The sequence below is a fragment of the Balaenoptera musculus genome, chromosome 14 (assembly GCF_009873245.2).
Source record: "Balaenoptera musculus isolate JJ_BM4_2016_0621 chromosome 14, mBalMus1.pri.v3, whole genome shotgun sequence".
NCBI lineage: Eukaryota > Metazoa > Chordata > Mammalia > Artiodactyla > Balaenopteridae > Balaenoptera > Balaenoptera musculus.
The window spans coordinates 16382053-16401635 of record NC_045798.1 but is presented as its reverse complement, the minus strand read 5'-3'; the positions used below and the strand labels follow the sequence as shown (position 1 = coordinate 16401635).

Here is a 19583-nt window from a genome sequence, read left to right as displayed (position 1 = left end):
ATATATATATGTAGGCGTTTGAATTGCTTCAGGAGAGATTGATTATTCGATAGAGAGCCAAGACAGAATCTGAGAATTTGAACATGGCCATCAAGATGAAGAATGTGAGATGGAGTGTGTGTATGAGGCGGGGAGGGGGGACGTGGGACACTGTGGATTTTAGCTCATTTCATCGGTGCTTAAGAGTTTGAATCTATCCCTTAACCCCACTGGGTGGTCTTAGTAGCCTTATCTGCAATAACTGCTTTTCTCATATGGAAAATAGTACATTACCTGGGACCCACTTTTGCTAAGATACATGGAAGCTGAGGTTGCAAAAAAGCTCTGTTCCTCAAGCATAAACTGCTATAGGTACCCCACAACTAATTTTTATAAGCATTTGGCTCATGGTTGCTTAGCCTCCACTTGTTGCTATGAAATACATGTCTGCATCGAGGCAGTGACAGCATCTGAAAAACAGGGAACATGAAAAAGTATAAACCTGAGCCCACCTTCTGGGGAAAGTCAAAAATGGCGGTGAGGTATATCCAAGTGCCCACTTTTTGTTAAAGGAAAAAGAGAATGTTGGGGTAGAGTTAATTCATAACTGAAGAAGCAGGCAAAAACTTTTTCAGGGCTCAAAATAAGGGCATTTAGTATCATAAGACAGAAAGGAAACTAGGACGGAAGAAAAACAAACCGCTCTTCTTTCTACTGTGTTGTGTGTCTGAATAATGATCTCAGCCCATAGATAAATGATCTATGGGTTCACATACCCTTGGATAAATCATGTCATCAGCCTGCCTGCAATCCTCTCAGTAACTTCCCACTAAATGTAGAAATCTCATTTCTTCCCCTGGCTACAAAATCCTGATTGCTCTAATCGCCACTGCACCTTCTATCTCAATCTGTACCCCTTTTCCGCTCCTTTCATTAAGTCCCAGGCACTTGAGCCTTTTTTTACAGTCACTGGAACATGCTCAGCAGTTTCCTGCCTTGGGGCCTTTGACTTGTATTCGCTTTTCCATGGCTGACTCTTTATCATTCAGGTCAGATGGCACCACTCAAGAGGTCTTCTTGTGACCCCACGTATCACATATCCTGACATTTTATTAATCAGGACTTAATTACAAACTAATATTTATTTTTATTGTCTCTTCCCCCCACTTCAGCCACTAACTAGGATATAGAGTTCATTTACCATTATATCAGCAGAGCCTAACACGGAATGTGGCACGTAGTAAATAAGTGCTCAACACATAAATGTTGAATTAATGAATGCGAGCACGCAAGGTACTTTAAACAAAATAACCAGTGGCCTTGGAATAATTTTAAATTCACAGATATTACCATCTTTCTGAGGAATATAACAATACAAAATTGAGACGACTTATACCATTTAAAAGGTTGTGGCTTCTAGGAATCTGAACAAAAATGAACCAGGCAGAAATGCCAACTTAAGATCAAAGTGTTTAAATAAATTAACCCATCCATTTTAAAGTAGATTTGCTATGCTTCACTTAATTCTGAAGAAGGAAGAATACATACTTCCCATATTAATAAATCACAGCAAAAAAGTAGGATAGTTTCAATAACAAGGCTTAGATACATTGAAACCCCTTTTTTATATTAAAAGTTAGAATGAAGACAAATCCAGATTGAACATAGTGATTGCAAAATATAATGCAATTTTGAACAATTAAAATTATGAAATATACAAAATTGATGGGCAACACAGCTAGGCATTTGTACATTTTCCATTATGTGGAGAACACTAAAAGTTCTCTAACTTTTATCCACATCAGATAAATGATTTAAACCAAAATGTTTGCTTTGGAGAGTCTTAACTTATAGGATCTCAGTAGTATAAAAAGCAGTAATTTTCAGTCTGTAAACAGTAGTCGTGTTTTTCTTCTCCTTTCCTTTTTTTTTTTTAAATATCAATTTTCCACAAAAAACAAAACAAAAAAACCCACACAAACTAAAAAACAGCAGCAGCATCAGCAATGAGTTTATTTGGGAATTCTCTTCAGATACCAATTACATACAATTGCTGGAGAGGGGTGCTTTTACTCTCATGTAAGAATATATGTGTGTATATATATATATATATATTTTTTTTTTTTTTAACTGTACACAATTTATAGTGCATGACAATTTCCAAAAGAACAGATCAATAAAAGATATTGGCCATTTCTGCATAATTTCATTCTTTTTACAATTATCTCAAAATGTAAGAGGTTGGATCTAATTGAAATGCTACATTTAGTAGGGAAATCAACATGTAACAAAGGAAGCATAACCCCAACGTAACATTATCTGTCACTAAAACCAGTAGAGGACCCAGATGCCCCTAGGCAAGAGACTAGGTAGGTAGACCACTGGAGTCACACACTGTCCCTGAGGACCAAGGCCAGCCCACTGAGCACACATATGCTAGAATGATCACTGTCAGTTAATAGACTTGTTTTAAAGAACATTTCTATTTCTATGTATAGTAATTTGGATATTCAAAGAAAACATCATTTCAAGAACACATGCCATACACACATACTCCCAACCCCATACACAAAGTTCCATCTAAATAGACCATAGTTTTATGAAATTATGATGTTATTAAGTTAGATTCAGAATCAATCAGAATTTTTAATTCATCTTGTTCAAGGCAGTTCTTTTCTTTTGGGATGGGGTATGACAGTTGTGGCTACCAATTAACATCAAAACTTTTTATTAAATTACTGAATAGACTAGGATTTCCAACAAGTCTTATTTTGACCAGGTAATTCAGTAATTTTCAAAAAAGTTTCCCTACAAGTTGAGACAGTTATTAATCACCCCACCAAATTGTGAATCTAAGAAAGTCAAAATGATAGGGACAAAATGCAATTGCTTTGCATACAGAGGTTTTCCAAGGTCTTTTTTGGTTGCTTTTAAAAGAAAAAAGTATCACATCTCACTGGGAGAAGTGAGTTGGAAAGGGACCTTGAAGGTCTTCAAGACCAATAATCCTCCATCAGATACTTGAATTTCCTCATCAAATTCAATTCTTTGCTTTTCAGAATTACTAACTTTAACGGTATTTGGGTAACAAAGACCAAAAACAGAGGCACAGATTCAAACACAAAAAAGTTACCAAAGCAGTTGTATAAAATGTGTAACATTTTCAAGAGCAATGTTTATCTTTTCTGTCAAACCAACCTCTGAAGCCACAGTCTTGGGGAGCTCCAGATGAACAACGTAAACACCATCCTGGTAATAATTCTCAAGTTTGAAAAAGTAAACTAGAACCTCAAGCCCAATTGATAACATTTCTTTTGCCAGCCTAAATCTTAAAACCTAGGTTAAATCCATATTAATATACATTCCTTCCTTTCTTCCTTCCCAAACCTCCCACTCACAAAACACTAAAGTATTAAATCTTTCAAGCATATATACATGTATATACATTTACATATACATGTATATATGTTGAAAATATACGTATATATGTAAAGCATATACATATATATATAGCTCACAAAACCAATGACACTGGTATTAGACTTGCCTGCATAAATTATGTACTACACCTCTCTTCTTTAAAACAGTGATTCCCATCTTTCCCAAATAGACGAAAGACAGCAAGCTAGTCTCAGCAGGCTTGTAAGTGGTCTGCATTACTTTCCCCTCCAAACAGCTGTAAGGTAACAGAAGGCTACTTCTGATTTAACTCTCACAGGAGCTAGGATGGGGATGTCTCGGCCATTGGGATTATTAAGCTGAAAAACGACAAGCCTGTGGGCATCTGAGTGATGTCCTTCAGTGGCAGGTGCTTATGCCAAATTTCATCTTGAGGCCCTTTGGGTACCTGCCTTGGGTTCTGTGGGAGCCAAGCATTTGAGGAGCCTCAAAAACTAAACTGCTACTGTGGAAAGAAGGCCTGCTCCCAATCATGGTCCCCTCTTCTTCTGCTTTCTGATTCCTAAGGCTCAAGACCAGACCAAAACACGCACTGATATAATGGTAGGGCCATTCAACTGCTCTGAGGTCAATGCTTATGCTTAATTTCTATTGCTGCTTTCCCCCCCCACCCCACCAGATGTTTCTGGTGATACAAGGGAAGAAGAAGAGGGGGGTTCTCTTGTGGCTGCCATATGCATATGAACATGTATAAAAAGTGGTCAAACCCAGATGAGGGTCCTGCTTCTGGTTTATATACAATAATTTAATCAGTTGTATACATTTAATACCTAAAAAATTAATTCACGATCAAAGTCCTTCATGCATTTTATGAGGAAGTTCTGGATTAAAATGATGGTCAACCAGATGTAGCTTTTGCCTGGGAAGATGATGTCATTTTCTGTTGTAGAGTCATCAGTGCTTGTGGTTCACACTAACTTAAATTTTTAGTTTTCTTTGTAGTCTCAAGTCTTTTTTTTCAGCAGCTCCCCAATTTCCAGAAGTGAGTGCAGGTAACTGCTCTGTACCTTCCCTTGTACAGTCTTTGAAAATTTTCTCTCTTCCTACAAAGGAAACAAGAATTAGTGGTCTTGCTCCGGAAGCATTCCCCCAGATTAGAGATCCTCAGGTATAAGTTAAAATTACCACTACCTCTGGTCTCACTGCAAGCTCTATCAGAATAGAGTGGGTCATTTTCAATTTCATTAAATGCAAAGATGGCTAAACTCATCACAGATGTATATTTTTCCATGTGACTTTTCACTGAGACCCCTGTTGCTTTAGCATTACCAATCTTTCAAGTAACCTTGTTATAATTATATCAAGTTGGAAAAGCGAGATTTCTCATTTCTAGTTTTCATCAAGAAAAAAAGTTAGAAAATTATTACTAAGTACTTTAGCCATAAAATCACTACTATTTTGTTACGAGCTGTACAAAGTAGAAAAATTGAGATTTCTTATTATTAGTTTCATCGGAAAAAAAGTAGAAATTTATTATTAATTTAGACTTATCACAGCCACTTTTTAAAGGCATCAAATTTACCAGTATCATCTTTTCTAGTTACAATATTGACAGGCCTCCCTCCATATTGACAAAGTCCACGATCGTGTTCCAGAGGCCAAACAACTAAAAAAGACCAGTTTTCCTAAGGCTGCTCAAATATGTGAGTTAAATATTTGCTGCACGTTTGACCTGTGGTAGAAAGCACAAAAAATAAAGGGGATGGAGTGTTCAAACACAGAAAGAAGGTTGCCTGAAAACTGGTTAGCTTTACCTGAAGTTGGCAGTACTTTAAAGCCCAAAAGAAACCAGATAAGCACACTTTATGACCCAACAAGTGCATAAAAAGGTATGTACACAAATACATTTCATTCAGTACTATATGTAAAAGCAAATGTACAGAAACAACCTAAAAATATGTCCAATGGCTGTGGTACATTCATATTTTGAACACTATACAGTTGTTTAAAAGAACAAGATTGATCTAGATGCATTAGCCTGAACAGAACTCTTGAATATTGGTTGAGTGAAAAAAACAATGCTTTTGAATAAAATAAAGTGTATATGATTTACTTTAAAAACACCTAACAGATGTTAGAGTACATTATAAAGTTACATTAAGACCAGATGGTTTTTTTAAGAAAGGGTGGGGAGGGGGACACTTCCCTGGTGGTCCAGTGGATAAGACTCCGTGCTCCCAATGCAGGTGGCCCAGGTTCAATCCCTACTCGGGAACTAGATCCCACATGCATGCCACAACTAAGAGTTCGAATGCCACAACTATGAGCCCACATGCTGCAACTAAAAGATCCCACATGCTGCAACAAATACCTGGTGCAACCAAAATAAATAAATATTTTAAAAAGGAGGGAGGGGTGTCTTGGCATACAACCAGCTTCAGTGGATACCGCTAGGGAAGAGGAAAGGGGACCAGGACTAGAGGTAGTACTCCAGAGGCCTTGTTCATAGTGTTTCAAGTTTAGAAAGAAAGGAAGGAAGGAAAGAAAAAAGTGAACCTAATGTAAATGGAACTGAAGTTGTTTTTTTTTCTTTTTTTTTTTTAAACCCAGAAGAAAGTACTGAGCACTACATGGATCCAATATTTGGTGGCCGGTGCTGCTCAGTATGTTATATGTATCATGACTTTAACAAAATAAGGCAATATAAAGCCATTATTGTTTTGTTTAATCTTCACTACAACCCTATGAAGTAGGTATTATTGTATCCGAGCAGGGCACTATGGGGCCCTCCTGGGACAGGCCTTCCCCCATATCCTCTGCTTTAGCTCTTCTCTGAAGTACCTAGATAACAGTATTTGATGCAAATTTCCTGAATTGTTTTGCAGATGTGAAATCAATCCCCCCACCAAATGGAAGATGTTAACTACTTGATGACCATGAGCACAGAGCCCCCAGGCCTCCTGGAGCCTAAGGACTGATAAAGTTAACCCCTGTGACACCACCCTGTTCCCCCATCATCAGCCAATCACAGAACTGTGCACGATCTGATCACACACCCTGCGACCCTCCTCCCTCACCTGGCTTTTAAAAATGCTTTGCTGAAACCCTTCAGGGAGTTCTGGGCTTTTAGGGCATGAGCCAACCGTCTCCTTGCATGGCCTTGTAATAAACCTTTCTCTGCTCCAAACTCCAACGTTTCAGTTTGTTTGGGCTCACTGTGCACTGGGCACGTGAGCTTGCGTTAACATTATTATGATTTCCATTTTACAAATAAAGAAATTGAGGCCCAAAGAGGTTAAGCGACTTTTCCAAGGTCAAAAGATGAAGACAGAACCAGGGCTTGGAAAATCTAGAAAGTAGCCCAGAGTTAAGGATAACCTCTAGAATAATCAAAATGAGAAATCTTATTCCTCATTTCAGGAGGCAGATAGATCTTTCAACAAGAACAACCACTCAATCCTCTTTGACAACAGCAGGGCTACTATGCCTGTCACCTTTGTATCCAACAGTCCTTCCCACATACCATTGAGGCAGGAGATAGATGGGCTCCAGGCTAGGCATTTACAACTGGCCTCCTGTTCACACCTCATGGGGTGAGAAGATGAGCTCCAGGCCGGACATTCATTACCAGTCCCTGTTTACATTTCCTGAAGCAAGAGACAAACGGGCTCCAGGACTACATGTTTATGACTGGACTCCTGTCTATATTTCGAGATGTGCACCTCAATATAAAAACCAGCAACAGGAACAGGGTAAATAACCGGACATTGGGCATTTTTATGGCAGGGACAGAGTGGGACTAAACCCTATTAAATGATCCAGAGGTCACACACTTCCCATCCTTGGGGCAAGGGAAACACTACGCAGGCGCAAAAGCCTACACAGCGTCAAAAAGGCAGGAGATGCCAGACCATAGTAAGTCCTGCCATCTCCTCCCAGAGGCCTTTGCAGTGGGATCCATCTTAACTTAGGGGTGCGTGCGCACCCAGGGGAGGGTCCAGAAACAAATTAGCCCTGGGGTCAAAACAATACAACTGGCCAAAAAGAAGACAAAGACCCGTAAGACTGACACCTTATAAAGGATTTAAACTTCCCAAAGGCACGACTCTCTGAGTTCGCCCGTGCATCTTTCTGCATGTACTTTACTTTTCCAATAAAGTTTTTACTTTTCTTTACCTTCTGCCTCCTTGCCTGAATTCTTTCTTGCCAACGCACGTAAGGACTAGGGCCCCAGGCCCTAGCTGCTGGCCCCTGTGGTCCAGTGGTTAGGACTCCTGGTCTGGGAACTAAGATCTTGCTTCCTGCTACTGCTCACTGCTGCTTGCTGCAAGCTGCCGCTTACTGCTGCCTGCGTCCGAAATCACCATGGGCTCTGGCTCTGCCAAATGACTCATGGTGCACCACACAATTCACTTTCCTGCCTCTGTGCTGTTGTCTGTGCCTCCTCCTGCTTGGGATTCCTTTCCTCCATTCCTGTCTGCCTGGTGAAAATTTATTAATCCTCAAATGTCCCCTTTCCAATGAGACTCTTTTTGACTCACTCAGATTTTTGTGCCTATATTGTATCTCCAATTTAGTAATTTGTACGCATCGCTCTACTCTACAGCCAGGTCTTTGATCATTATATTTCTACAAGCTTTAAGCTCAACAATAGTGAGCTCAATAAATTTATATCTACTTATTGAAAATCTCAAAGATGTCCAGCAAAGCCCAACCACATGAAGCAATGTGACATCTGTCCAAGTGTGCAATCCTTAAGATTTTAAAAAATTGGTACTATAATTTCGAGTTCTTACTTTTCTATACTATTCACAAAAGGGGATGGGAGTTTAGAGCACAGAATGAGTTTGCATTTAATCTAAAAAGTCAAAAGTTAAACAGCTCCAAATCTACTACTATGAATTACCAGATCTCTTTATAGGTAAAAGGGGTCCAAAAGGACCAGCAAGGACCTTTTGGCATGCACATGGGGGAAGAAGGCAGATTCCTGCCTGGGATGTACCAGTTTCACAAGGATTTAATTACTAGGCCTTTACTGGGTAACCAAGTACCTGGAAGTCATAAAGGCTAATGGCAGACACAAATGTGTTAAAGGGGATAGAGAAGAGGGAGAGGTAGAGGTGGTTCTGGATGGTGGGACTGGGACTCATTTGGGGCTGGGAACTGGGAGGTGCTACTCTCTTTTTTCTAATTCTCTTGTAACAAGCATACATATTTGTCTGTAAAGAAACAGTGAAACACTACAGAGCAGTTAAAAGGAACAAGGTAGATAAGTTACTTATATGTAATGATCTCCTAGAGACTAAACACAAAAACAAGAGACTAAACAATATGTATAATATGCTATCATTTGTGTTTAAAGGCAAGATGTGGGGGGGAGGGGCACGGTCATAACGTACTTGTAAATGGGTTCTCTAACTCAGGAAGATTACACAAGAAATCATTGATAACAAGCAGTTCCTTCTAAAAAGGGAACTAGGGAATGGGTTAGAATGAAAAGGAGACATTTCACTGGATATTCTTTCTTTACTCTTTGAATTTTTTTTTTTTTACCATGTACATATTTTACTTTCCAAAACAATGTAAGGCTTAAAAAAAGGAAGACAAAAATACTAAAGAATTAATAATCCATCAATCAGTACCTCTAATTACCACTGAAGTCTATATTCATTCTAATGTACATAAGAAAACAGTTGAATATATAGCTTAACTGGCTAAAACCAAACTTCTAGCCACACTTGTCTGCTTTCTTTAATCAGTCTTTGGAATGTTAAATGTTCTGAGCCCTTTCCCACAGTAAGCCCTTTTTTCAAAGCTCTAACATGTTGACATTTACAAAAGAGGGGCTTACAACCTTTAAAGCTGGTGTGGCCAAGCAAGATTCCATTCACTCCCTTCCTAGAAGAGCCTGGTGGAGGTCTTAGGCTAGGATGATGCCTGCCCTCAGACTGCTGGATGAGCTTCCTCATCAGCAGAGGCTTAGGTCAGACAAACTACTCAAGGAAAGCATTTTCCTCACGATCGGAGTTTCATCACTGGAACAACTAGCCAGAATCAGGTGGCTCCCCATTGCTCTTCTGGCTCCTATCAAAATCCTAAACCTACTCCAAGGCTGGTGCATGTTAACTCCACCTGACACCATTTGGTTTGTTTATTTAACTAACTTTTTAAAAAGAATCCACATTTTTAAGTGAGACTTTAATCAGGGATTTTGCTAGCAGAATTTTAAGAAACTAGCTTAAAATAATGATCAGGAGAAAACTGACTAGTACCTTTGATTCCATACTTGTTTCCATTCCTTTTTTGCTGGCTTGCTCTGGCCTCATTATTACTGACATAATTAGTTCTGATGTCCAGCATCTTTCCTTTTCCATGTGATAATTGCTGGGCTGGCAAAGAAACCAGCCAATCCGACAGCAGGTAAGTTCTCAGTCAAGGAGATTGTCCCTGAATCTCAAAAGTATGGCTGGTCTCCTATGGTGCTCAAAACAGGGACAATACTCATTCTACTCCTCAACAATTCATCAGTTGTTTTCACAGTAAAAGAACACCCCCAAAGATGTATTCAAAGGTGGAAAGCGGGAGGGGGGATGAAGGGGGAGGAGACACCACCACCACCAAGACCACAGCAAAAAACCAGTGCCAGGCACCTTCTAATCACAAGTCCCATAGGAGAGAATAATGAATTGAAAATTAACTTGTCCCTGTGATAACAATAGGAACACTTGAATATCTATATATAACTTATTGCTGATCAACTATAGTCTCTTACCATGCAGTCTCTTACCAGTGAGAGGGAAGTGTCTTCTAAAATAAGTTCTTCAAGTTTAAGTGCAATTAGATGTGCTTCAAGTCCTTTAATATGATCCACAACATTCGAAATTAAAGTCTGAAGCCCAGTAACATAGTCTTGGAAACTGGTAAAGACAGGTGGCTGGAAAAAAAGATTTTTAAAAAGTTGAAAGATTATCAAACATATTTCTCCCATGCTATATCACATAAGATATACTAATTTCATGCTATAGCATTACTTAATTCTATTAATAGTAACAGGATGGGACTTCCCTGGAGATCCAGTGGTTAAGACTCCGCACTTCCTCAGCAGGGGGTGCGGGTTCAATCCCTGGTTGGGGAAATAAGATCCCACATGGTGTGTGGTGTGGTCCCCACAAAAAAAAATAGTAACAAGGATAGATATAGTTTTGGATATTAAAAGAGTCTCTCAAACCAAGGTAAATTTAATAGCCACCAAATGCTAACTCAGTAATGATGACTTTTTTCCAGTGTGGTTTTATTTCACTCTGGGGAAGCGGAGGTGAAAAAAAGAATAAAAAATCTTAGTTGGTCATTATTCAACTTCAGGTTGGGAATCTCCTAGAACACTAAAGGAGATGAGAAGAACCAAGACTTCATTTCTTCTCTTTATGTCTTTGAGATTTCCTGTAATGTTAATAACAGAAACAGAAATTCTAAATTCTAATGAAAAAAATGATGGGTGACAACAATCAAGAAAATTCTGAAAAAGAGCCGTTAAGGGGAACTTGCCCTAATAGATATGAGAGTATATTATAAAGTTACATTAAATCCGGATGGGACTGGTATATAAGTAAATTGACAAAGACTGAAAGGACACAAATCCCAAGATAGAGCAAAGAATATAAAGGAATTTAAATGGTGACCTTTCAAAACAGTGGTTTTCAAGTGGATGAATGGTACTGAATAGCTAGCTATATTGTGAAATATAAAATAAATAAAATAATAAATAACAAAATAAATTCCAGACAGATTTAAATACTTAAATTTTTTTAAAAAATCCATCGAAGCACCAGAAGAGGATTTAGGTAGTGGCTTTTGCGATCATAAATTGAAAAGGTCTTTCTAAACATAATACTAACCTAAGAACAGTTAAAAAAAAATCTTGGGGGAGGGGCAATAGGTGGGTAGGGGAGTGGGAGGTACAAACTACTGGGTTAAGATAGGCTCAAGGATGTATTGTACAACATGGGGCATATAGCCAATATTTTGTAATATCTGTAAATGGAAAGTAATCTTTAAAAATTGTACAAAAACTAAAAAAAATTTTTAAATCACCATACATTTGGAAATTATTGAATAGCACCTAAACAAAACAATGGTCAAAGAATAAATCACAAGTATTAGAAAAAAATGTTTGCTATGTCAGATGAAGATATGAAGTACCAAATTTGTGGGATAAACATATAGTGGTGATTAGCAGCAAATTTGGAGTCCAAATCCCATTAGAAAAAGGTTAAAACCATGAAACCAATGATCTAAGCATTAATTCAAAGGAGTTAGGCATGAAAAAAAATCCTATTTTTTACGTTACTATATTTGACAAAAAAAATCACTCAAGTTAAAAGACATGTCAAACTGAAAAAAAACTGCATCATATATGAAAAAGGATTATGTTAACACTACTATGTTAAGAGTCCAATAGCTCAAAACATATCAATGGAAAAAATACTACTACCACGATAGGAAACTTGGGCAAAGACAGAAACAGAAAATATATCAAAGAAATCCCAGCAGTGATACAATTTAAAAAACAGATAAACACAAGAAACCTAGCCAATCAACTAGTAAGGCCAGCTTTTCACTCAAGAAGTCTTCTTTGAAGGTGCAACATCAATAGAATTTTTTTAACGCAAATTGGAAAAAGGAGAGTTCCAATGTTTGCCTATCAAATGGGTAAGGATACAGATACACCACACCACTGGGGAATGTAAAAACAGGTATCTCCAGCTTTTTGAAAGTTCACTTTATGCCACTTTAGCTTTCATGAAAGACCTACATTAGTACCTGTTTTGGCTAACCAAAAGAAATCCAAAAAGGATTTTCGCTTTCACAGGAAAAAGAAGGTGAAAAGCGTTTGCAGCAAGCTGTTACAGAAGCAGCGCACACCCTGAGCAGCAACAGTGGCACCGGAAGTGCCACTCAACATCAAGCCGCCACAGCAGTGAACTATGTCTGTAAGCATCTGTGCTTTATCTCAATTTACTTTGTGCATCCATTAGCAAGATGTGTCCTAAGGTAATTGCTTCTTCCCCTTATGCCACCTGGGCTTATGAAAGGTTTCAAAGGAATGCTATATACTTCTGGATAGCAGGGGAAACCTGTATACATAGTAATGTCAGATCTAAGAGATAGCCTAAGGAAATCATATTATAAATTCATCTTGTGTTTGTCCATATTTTAATAGCAGCACTATTTATAATATTAAAAGAAAATCAGAACCAACTAAACATTCAACAATGGGAATAAGTTATGGTATATTAATATAACAGGATAGTACATAACCATTAAAAGTAATGAGATACATCTATATTTGCTGAAATGAAGAGATGTCTAAGATACCCTATTAAGTGAAAACAAAAACAAATAGCAAAGTTGCAGAACTTTCTATAGAGCATGATTCTGGTTTGTATGCAGTGGCTATCTCTGTTTGCTGGGAAAATGGGTGATCTTCACTTTATTCATATATTTAGGTTACACTGACAATCAGAAAAATAGGCGGCTATTCTCATTTTTGGAAATTAGAAAAGCAATAACTACAAAAACTCTCACAAAATCCAAATACCAAAAGCTATTTGACAAGTACTAGGAGTGTAGGTTTTCATTAGAAGAGAAAGTAATCATGCAACTCTAATCAATTCTTTCAAACTCTGCACTCATGATCTGTTAAATTATCTTGAACAAAGTGAAGGAGAGAAATGAATGAATGGCAACACCCAGGACAAGTGTCAAATCTAAAAAATTCCTGAATTGTTACTGAATTGTGCAGGAAGTTAGTATTACTAATAAAACCATCAACATTTTCAAACGACAATGGTTACTATATTCCTATAGTGAACAAAAATCTTCCATTAATAAGATAAATTCAAACATTAACAAAACAGCATGCCATTAGAGAATAAATCCTAATCATCTTTCCTTATGAAAAGGATATAAATTATGTTAATGTTTTACACATGCAAAAATTAAATCAATTAAGATGGGAGGAAACTCCAAAATTGAATACAAACAGAAATAGATGAATCTTATTTACATCACACTAATAATATAATCTGAGTTTTTAATTCCACTGCTTTTACAGAGTACCTCAACTGTCTACATTCACTGGAACATATTCTAAGGACAAAAAAGAAATGCAAAAATTTGAACTTTATTTAGTGGGTTTGTTATTGAACTGGTAGTGGAACCAATGTACTAATTCCAAAACTATTTAGTATTTATTGTAAAACAGCAAATGAATAAATATATTGATGCTTTTGGGAACCATGGTTCTTACTCTGAAAAGAAAACTACAAATATGGAATGAGGGAAGGAATGGAAGGAAGAACATTGATATTGGACTAAAACTGGAGGTATCAGTAAGAATTAATTATTTAAAACTGTGTGTGTGCGTGTGTGTGTGTGTGTGTAAATAAATTTCCTCTCTTCACGGACATGAACTAGAAACAGTAAAACCCTAATAGCAATTAGTATACCTAACAACTAGATCTTGGTATTTTGAATACCATTCCCCATAAAGGAACCAGGGTTCATTGAAAAAAATGTCTGATTTCAGTTCAGTGGGTGAGTACAAAGTGCTTGGAGCATTTTTGTTGTTTCAGACAGTAAGGGCTCAAAGACCAATGATGTTCAAGAACGGGAACCAGCTTAAAGTGGCTCCCATTAGCCAAATCTGTGCATCCAAAAGAAAATGATGATAATGGTTTACAAGGTAAATTTAAAAAGGAATGAGTCCACAGTGATACTAAAATAGTGATATTAAAAATATACAGCTCAGGCTTCCCTGGTGGCGCAGCGGTTGAGAGTCTGCCTGCCAATGCAGGGGACACGGGTTCGAGCCCTGGTCTGGGAGGATCCCACATGCCGCGGAGCAACTAAGCCCGTGAGCCACAGCTACTGAGCCTGCGCGTCTGGAGCCCGTGCTCCGCAACGGGAGAGGCCGCGACAGTGAGAGGCCCGTGCACCGCGATGAAGAGTGGCCCCTGCTCGCCGCAACTGGAGAAAGCCCTTGCACGGAAACGAAGACCCAACGCAGCCAAAAATAAATAAATAAATAAATTTTTTAAAAAAAAGTTAAAAAAATATATATATACAGCTCTATTTTACAGAATGCCAGTTAATAAATGATAAATGATTGGTAGAATTTTTTAAAATCACCATTGTGGAACCACCAAAGAAATAAATGATTCATGCAAGTTAGACTAACAATGGGTGTTAAAACCAGTGGGTGAAAGGCTGGTGGGGAACAGGATATTCAGAGTCTCAAAGCATCATCTCACAGATTAATTACACGGGGAGGGAAGACACTCTTACAATAAAGAAATCCGGCAGATACTTCCTTTATCAAATAATTAAATCTGAAATTATCAATAATGGGATGTAATAACATTAGTGCCTCCTAATTTAATTGCTAAAAAGGACACAGCATCTATGTTTAACCTAAATCTATGGAAACAATTAGCCAAATCCAGACTGTGGGATAGTCTACCAAAAACCTAGCTAGACTTTTCAACAATAAAGACAAACAAAAGCTAAGGAAGTACGCTTGATGAAAGAAAGGTACAGAGAAATGACAACTAAAAGCTGTGTCAGATCCTTAGTAGGATTCTAGTATTTTGAAAAAGACTATACGGGATGTAACTGGGATAACAGGGAAAAGGTTAATATGGACATTATAATATTATTGTTATCAATATTAAATATCTTGAGTGTGAAAATATCTTGAGTATTATGGTTTTGTAGGAGACTTCCCCTGTTCTACCCTGGTGTGTTAAGTATCACAGTCTGTACTTTTCTTTCAAATGGTTCAACAAATGGGGGTGGGGGAGGTAGAGAATCAGAGAGAGAGAGAGAGAGAGAGAGAGATAAAGCAAATGTGGCAAATTGTTAACAAGTGGTGAATCTAGGTAAGGATGTCTGGGTGTCATTATACTAGTCTTTCAGCTTTTCTGCAGGTGTATTATTTTTTTAAAAAGCTGGGGAGAGAAAATGAATGCATACTGGGTCCTATGATCTCTTACAAAATGCAGGAAAACAGTGAAAAGAAAAGGCAGCATGCAGCCAGATTGTTACTTGTGTTTTCTCTGTTATTACCATGACGATGCTGGTTTCTTTTTTCTTCTTCTTCTTTTTCTGTAAATTTAATTTGTATGGTCGCAGGACACTCTCACAGTAACTGGACACCCAAAGGATAATAGAAATAGTCTGAAAGCGGAAAAATTGCAAATTCATCAATAAGGATTACACTCAAGATATCTATCAAGAACAAAGATTATGAACTAAACAAATTCTGTGCAAACAGCTCTTCTATGCAAATCTCTTCAAGTTCTCTTGTAACTCTCCACTCTCTAATTTCTACAATCACCACATTGATCCAGGTCTTCTTCATCTCCTACTCAGAATACTGTCTTTATTCTTTCTTCTGGCTCTCCCAGCTCTAAACTCATCCTCTACTCCAGTGGTCCCCAAACTTTTTGGCACCAGGGACCGGTTTTGTGGAAGACAATTTTTCCATGGATGGGGGGATGGTTTGGGGATGATTCAGGCACATTACGTTTATTGTGCACTTTATTTCTATTATAATTACACTGTAATGTATAATGAAATAATTATACAACTCACCATAATGCAGAATCAGTGGGAGCCCTGAGCTTGTTTTCACTTGCCATTCACTGATAGGGTTTTGATATGAGTCTGCAAGCAATTGATTTATTATGGTCTCTGTGCAGTCAAACCTCTCTGCTAATGATAATCTGTATTTGCAGCCACTCCCCAGTGCTAGTATCACTGCCTCAGCTCCACCTCAGGTCATCAGGCATTAGATTCTCATAAGGAGCACGCAACCTAGATCCCTCACATGCGCAGTTCACAGTAGGGTTTGCGCTCCTGTGAGAATCTAATGCCGCTGCTGATCTGACAGGAGGCAGAGCTCAGGTGGTAATGCAAGTGATGGGGAGCGGTTGTAAACACAGATGAAGCTTCGCTCACCTGCTGCTCACCTCCTGCTGTACAGCCCAGTTCCTAACAGTCTGTTAACAGACTGGTTAACAGTCCGTGGCCTGGGGGTTCAGGACACCTGCTCTACTCAGTCCAATTTTCTTTCACTTCCTTGCAGGAGATGGGGATCCATTAACATCCTTTTCACTGAAGTGAAAAGTCCAAATTCCTAGGTATGGAATCCAAAGGTTCTGTAAAATATGCCTCTCCCCACCCACCTCTCCATCCAGATAAGATACTGCCTCACCTGCAAACCTTAAATTGTATATAAAGAAATCTCCCCAGTTGGTCAGCACATATTCTCCTTTGAATTAAGTTAGGTGTTTACACGTCTTCACCTATGCTACAGTGTATGCATGTACATATATACATGCAATTATTTCTCATTCACTCATTAAGTATCTCTTAGGCACTTAAAATGTCACCAAAACAGAAAATATTGCCTTCAGGAAGCTTACAGACTAGTAGAAAAAGAAAGTAAACAAACATGTGACAAAATAAACGGAAAAAAGATAATGGATTATGAGTGTTGCGATCCTCTTCTTTCTCTCTCTGGCTAAAAGAAAAAAAGTGTTTTGCTACATCAGCTCCTGGATTCTCCTCCATAATGCAGAATCTCAGCAATTAGTGAACAGCAGCAACAAATTTAGAAAGCTGGCAAATTAACTTAACTACATAATAGTTGAGTCAAAAAGGAAAATGAACAGAAGAGAGCTAGATTTGCAGTGAATCTGAGGAATCTTTAAGAGATTTGTAAAGCAAATTTCAAGAAGTTTTACCCTAGCATTATGAATGAAATTCTCCCGATATCCTTGGAAGGAATTAGTTCAGAAAATTGAAATTGCTTTTCAATTAACAAAAGGTGGGAGTGAGGGGTTAAATTACAGGCATAAGGTGCCTATTACCTGTTCATTTTTGAAAAATTAATCCTGCATACAATTAAGGAAAATTGAGTTTTTCACAAAGAGAACAAAAACATACCTCAACCAAGAAGACTAGATTTTCTAAAAGAGTAGGATGTGTTTTCAAGTTACCATCTTTAACTTCTAAAAGATCACCTTTACATTTACTGAAGACATCTGAAAACAGAAAAATATTTTATGGTTTTATTCAGCTTTTGTTTCAATGTTATTTTTAGGAACACAATGCACAATCTAATAAAGAATAAGCAAATATAAAGATTTAATCCAGAAAGCTCCCCCACCCCAATGAAACAAACACCAAAGAATATCTATTTTAAGCTCTTTATTTATTTTTTTTAAGTTTATTTATTTTATTTATTTATTGTTTTTGGCTGCATTGGGTCTTTGTTGCTGCCCACAGGCTTTCTCTAGTCGTGGCGAACAGGGACTACTCTTCGTTGTGGTGCGCAGGCTTCTCATTGCAGTGGCTTCTCTTGTTGCAGAGCACAGACTCTAGGCACGCGGGTTTCAGTAGTTGTGGCACGTGGGCTCAGTAGTTGTGGCTCGTGGGCCCTAGAGCGCAGGCTCAGCAGTTGTGGCGCAGGCTTCTCATTGCAGTGGCTTCTCTTGTTGTAGAGCACAGACTCTAGGCACACGGGTTTCAGTAGTTGTGGCACGTGGGCTCAGTAGTTGTGGCTCGTGGGCCCTAGAGCGCAGGCTCAGCAGTTGTGGCTCACGGGCTTAGCTGCTCCGCGGCATGTGGGATCTTCCTGGACCAGGGCTTGAACCCGTGTCCCCTGCATTGGCAGGCAGACTCCCAACCATTGTGCCACCAGGGAAGCCCTATTTTAAGCTCTTTAAAAAGCCACATGACTACTGCTCTATTGTCTTCAAAACATAAAAGGCAGACTTATAAATTATATATTCTAGGGTCTAAACACCAGCTACGGGGACTTCCCTGGTGGTCCAGTGGTTAAGACTCCACGCTTCCAGTGCAGGTGGCCTGGGTTAATCCATGGTCAGGGAACTAGATCCCACATGCATGCCGCAATTAAGAGTTCACATGCCGGGCTTCCCTGGTGGCGCAGTGGTTAAGAATCTGCCTGCCAATGCAGGGGACACACGGGTTCGAGCCCTGGTCTGGGAAGATCCCACATGCCGCGGAGCGGCTGGGCCCGTGAGCCACAATTACTGAGCCTGCGCGTCTGGAGCCTGTGCTCCGCAACAAGAGAGGCCGCAACAGTGAGAGGGCCGCGCACTGCGATGAAGAGTGGCCCCCGCTCGCCGCAACTAGAGAAAGCCCTCGTACAGAAACGAAGACCCAACACAGCCAAAAATAAATAAATAAATAAATTTATAAAAAAAAAAAAAGAGTTCACATGCCACAACTAAGGAAGCCCATGTGCTGCAACTAAGGAGCCTGCGAGCCACAACTAAGGAGGCTGCCTGCCGCAACTAAGACCCAGCGCGAACAAATAAATAAATAATTTAAAAAATAAATAAAATAAAATATGGGATAACTATTTAAAAAATAAATAAACACCAGCTACGCCTTTCCACAGATAGGCCATTGGCACAATAAAAATAAGACTTCAAGTGGATGGTTTAAAAGAACTTGTGCCATTATAGACTAAAAGACCAATGTGCATGGTAGAAATGAACCTTCATAACAAATACGAGGTTTATTCTCATAATCTTGATCATCTTTTAATTCTCAGTCTTCATTTGAGCAACAAAATAAAAGACTTTTTAGGCTCCTAAAAAGAAAGACCCTTATAGATTTAAAATGCACAATAATCTATAATGGAAAAGAATCTGAAGCTGTACACCTGAAACTAACACAGTATTGTAAATCAACTATAGTTAAATAAAATAATAATAATTTTTTTAAGTATTTCAGAGAGTTAAAAGAAAACGCATATGTATATTCTTTACCAAATAATTTCATTGCTAGGAATTTAACTCCAAGGAAATACTCAAATAAGTACCCAAACAATTGTGTCCCAAGATATTTATGTCAGCATTGTTATGCATAATATATTATGTACTCAGAGCATATAAATAAATCTGGTACACTGATACAATACTGTGGAATATTATGCAGCCCTTAAAACAAATGGGGTGTGTATATAACTGACATGGTAAAATGTCCAAGATAACAAACAATTAAAGCCAGAAAAGCACGTATTATACCCTCTGATATATTTTTTTAAAAAATCACTACTATGTATTTCCATACACACATGTATGACTGTTTGGTGGTATGTAGAAATA

General features: G+C 38.3%; 1 protein-coding gene across 5 annotated transcripts in view; it reads right to left on the bottom strand.

Moving 5' to 3' along the window:
• Window positions 1-1644: 1644 nt before the first annotated feature.
• NAA25 (N-alpha-acetyltransferase 25, NatB auxiliary subunit) overlaps window positions 1645-19583 on the bottom strand; it is a 74186-nt gene continuing 56247 nt past the window's right edge. For 3 of the 5 annotated variants that reach the window (XM_036823818.1, XM_036823821.1, XM_036823822.1), the window contains 4 exons: window positions 17389-17486; window positions 15505-15615; window positions 10151-10312; window positions 1645-4481 (listed from right to left, as the gene is read on the bottom strand). In XM_036823818.1, coding sequence (XP_036679713.1) covers window positions 4383-4481; window positions 10151-10312; window positions 15505-15615; window positions 17389-17486 — 470 coding nt within the window. In that variant the 3' untranslated portion in view covers window positions 1645-4382. The other 2 variants (XM_036823819.1, XM_036823820.1) reach the window with 2 other exon arrangements.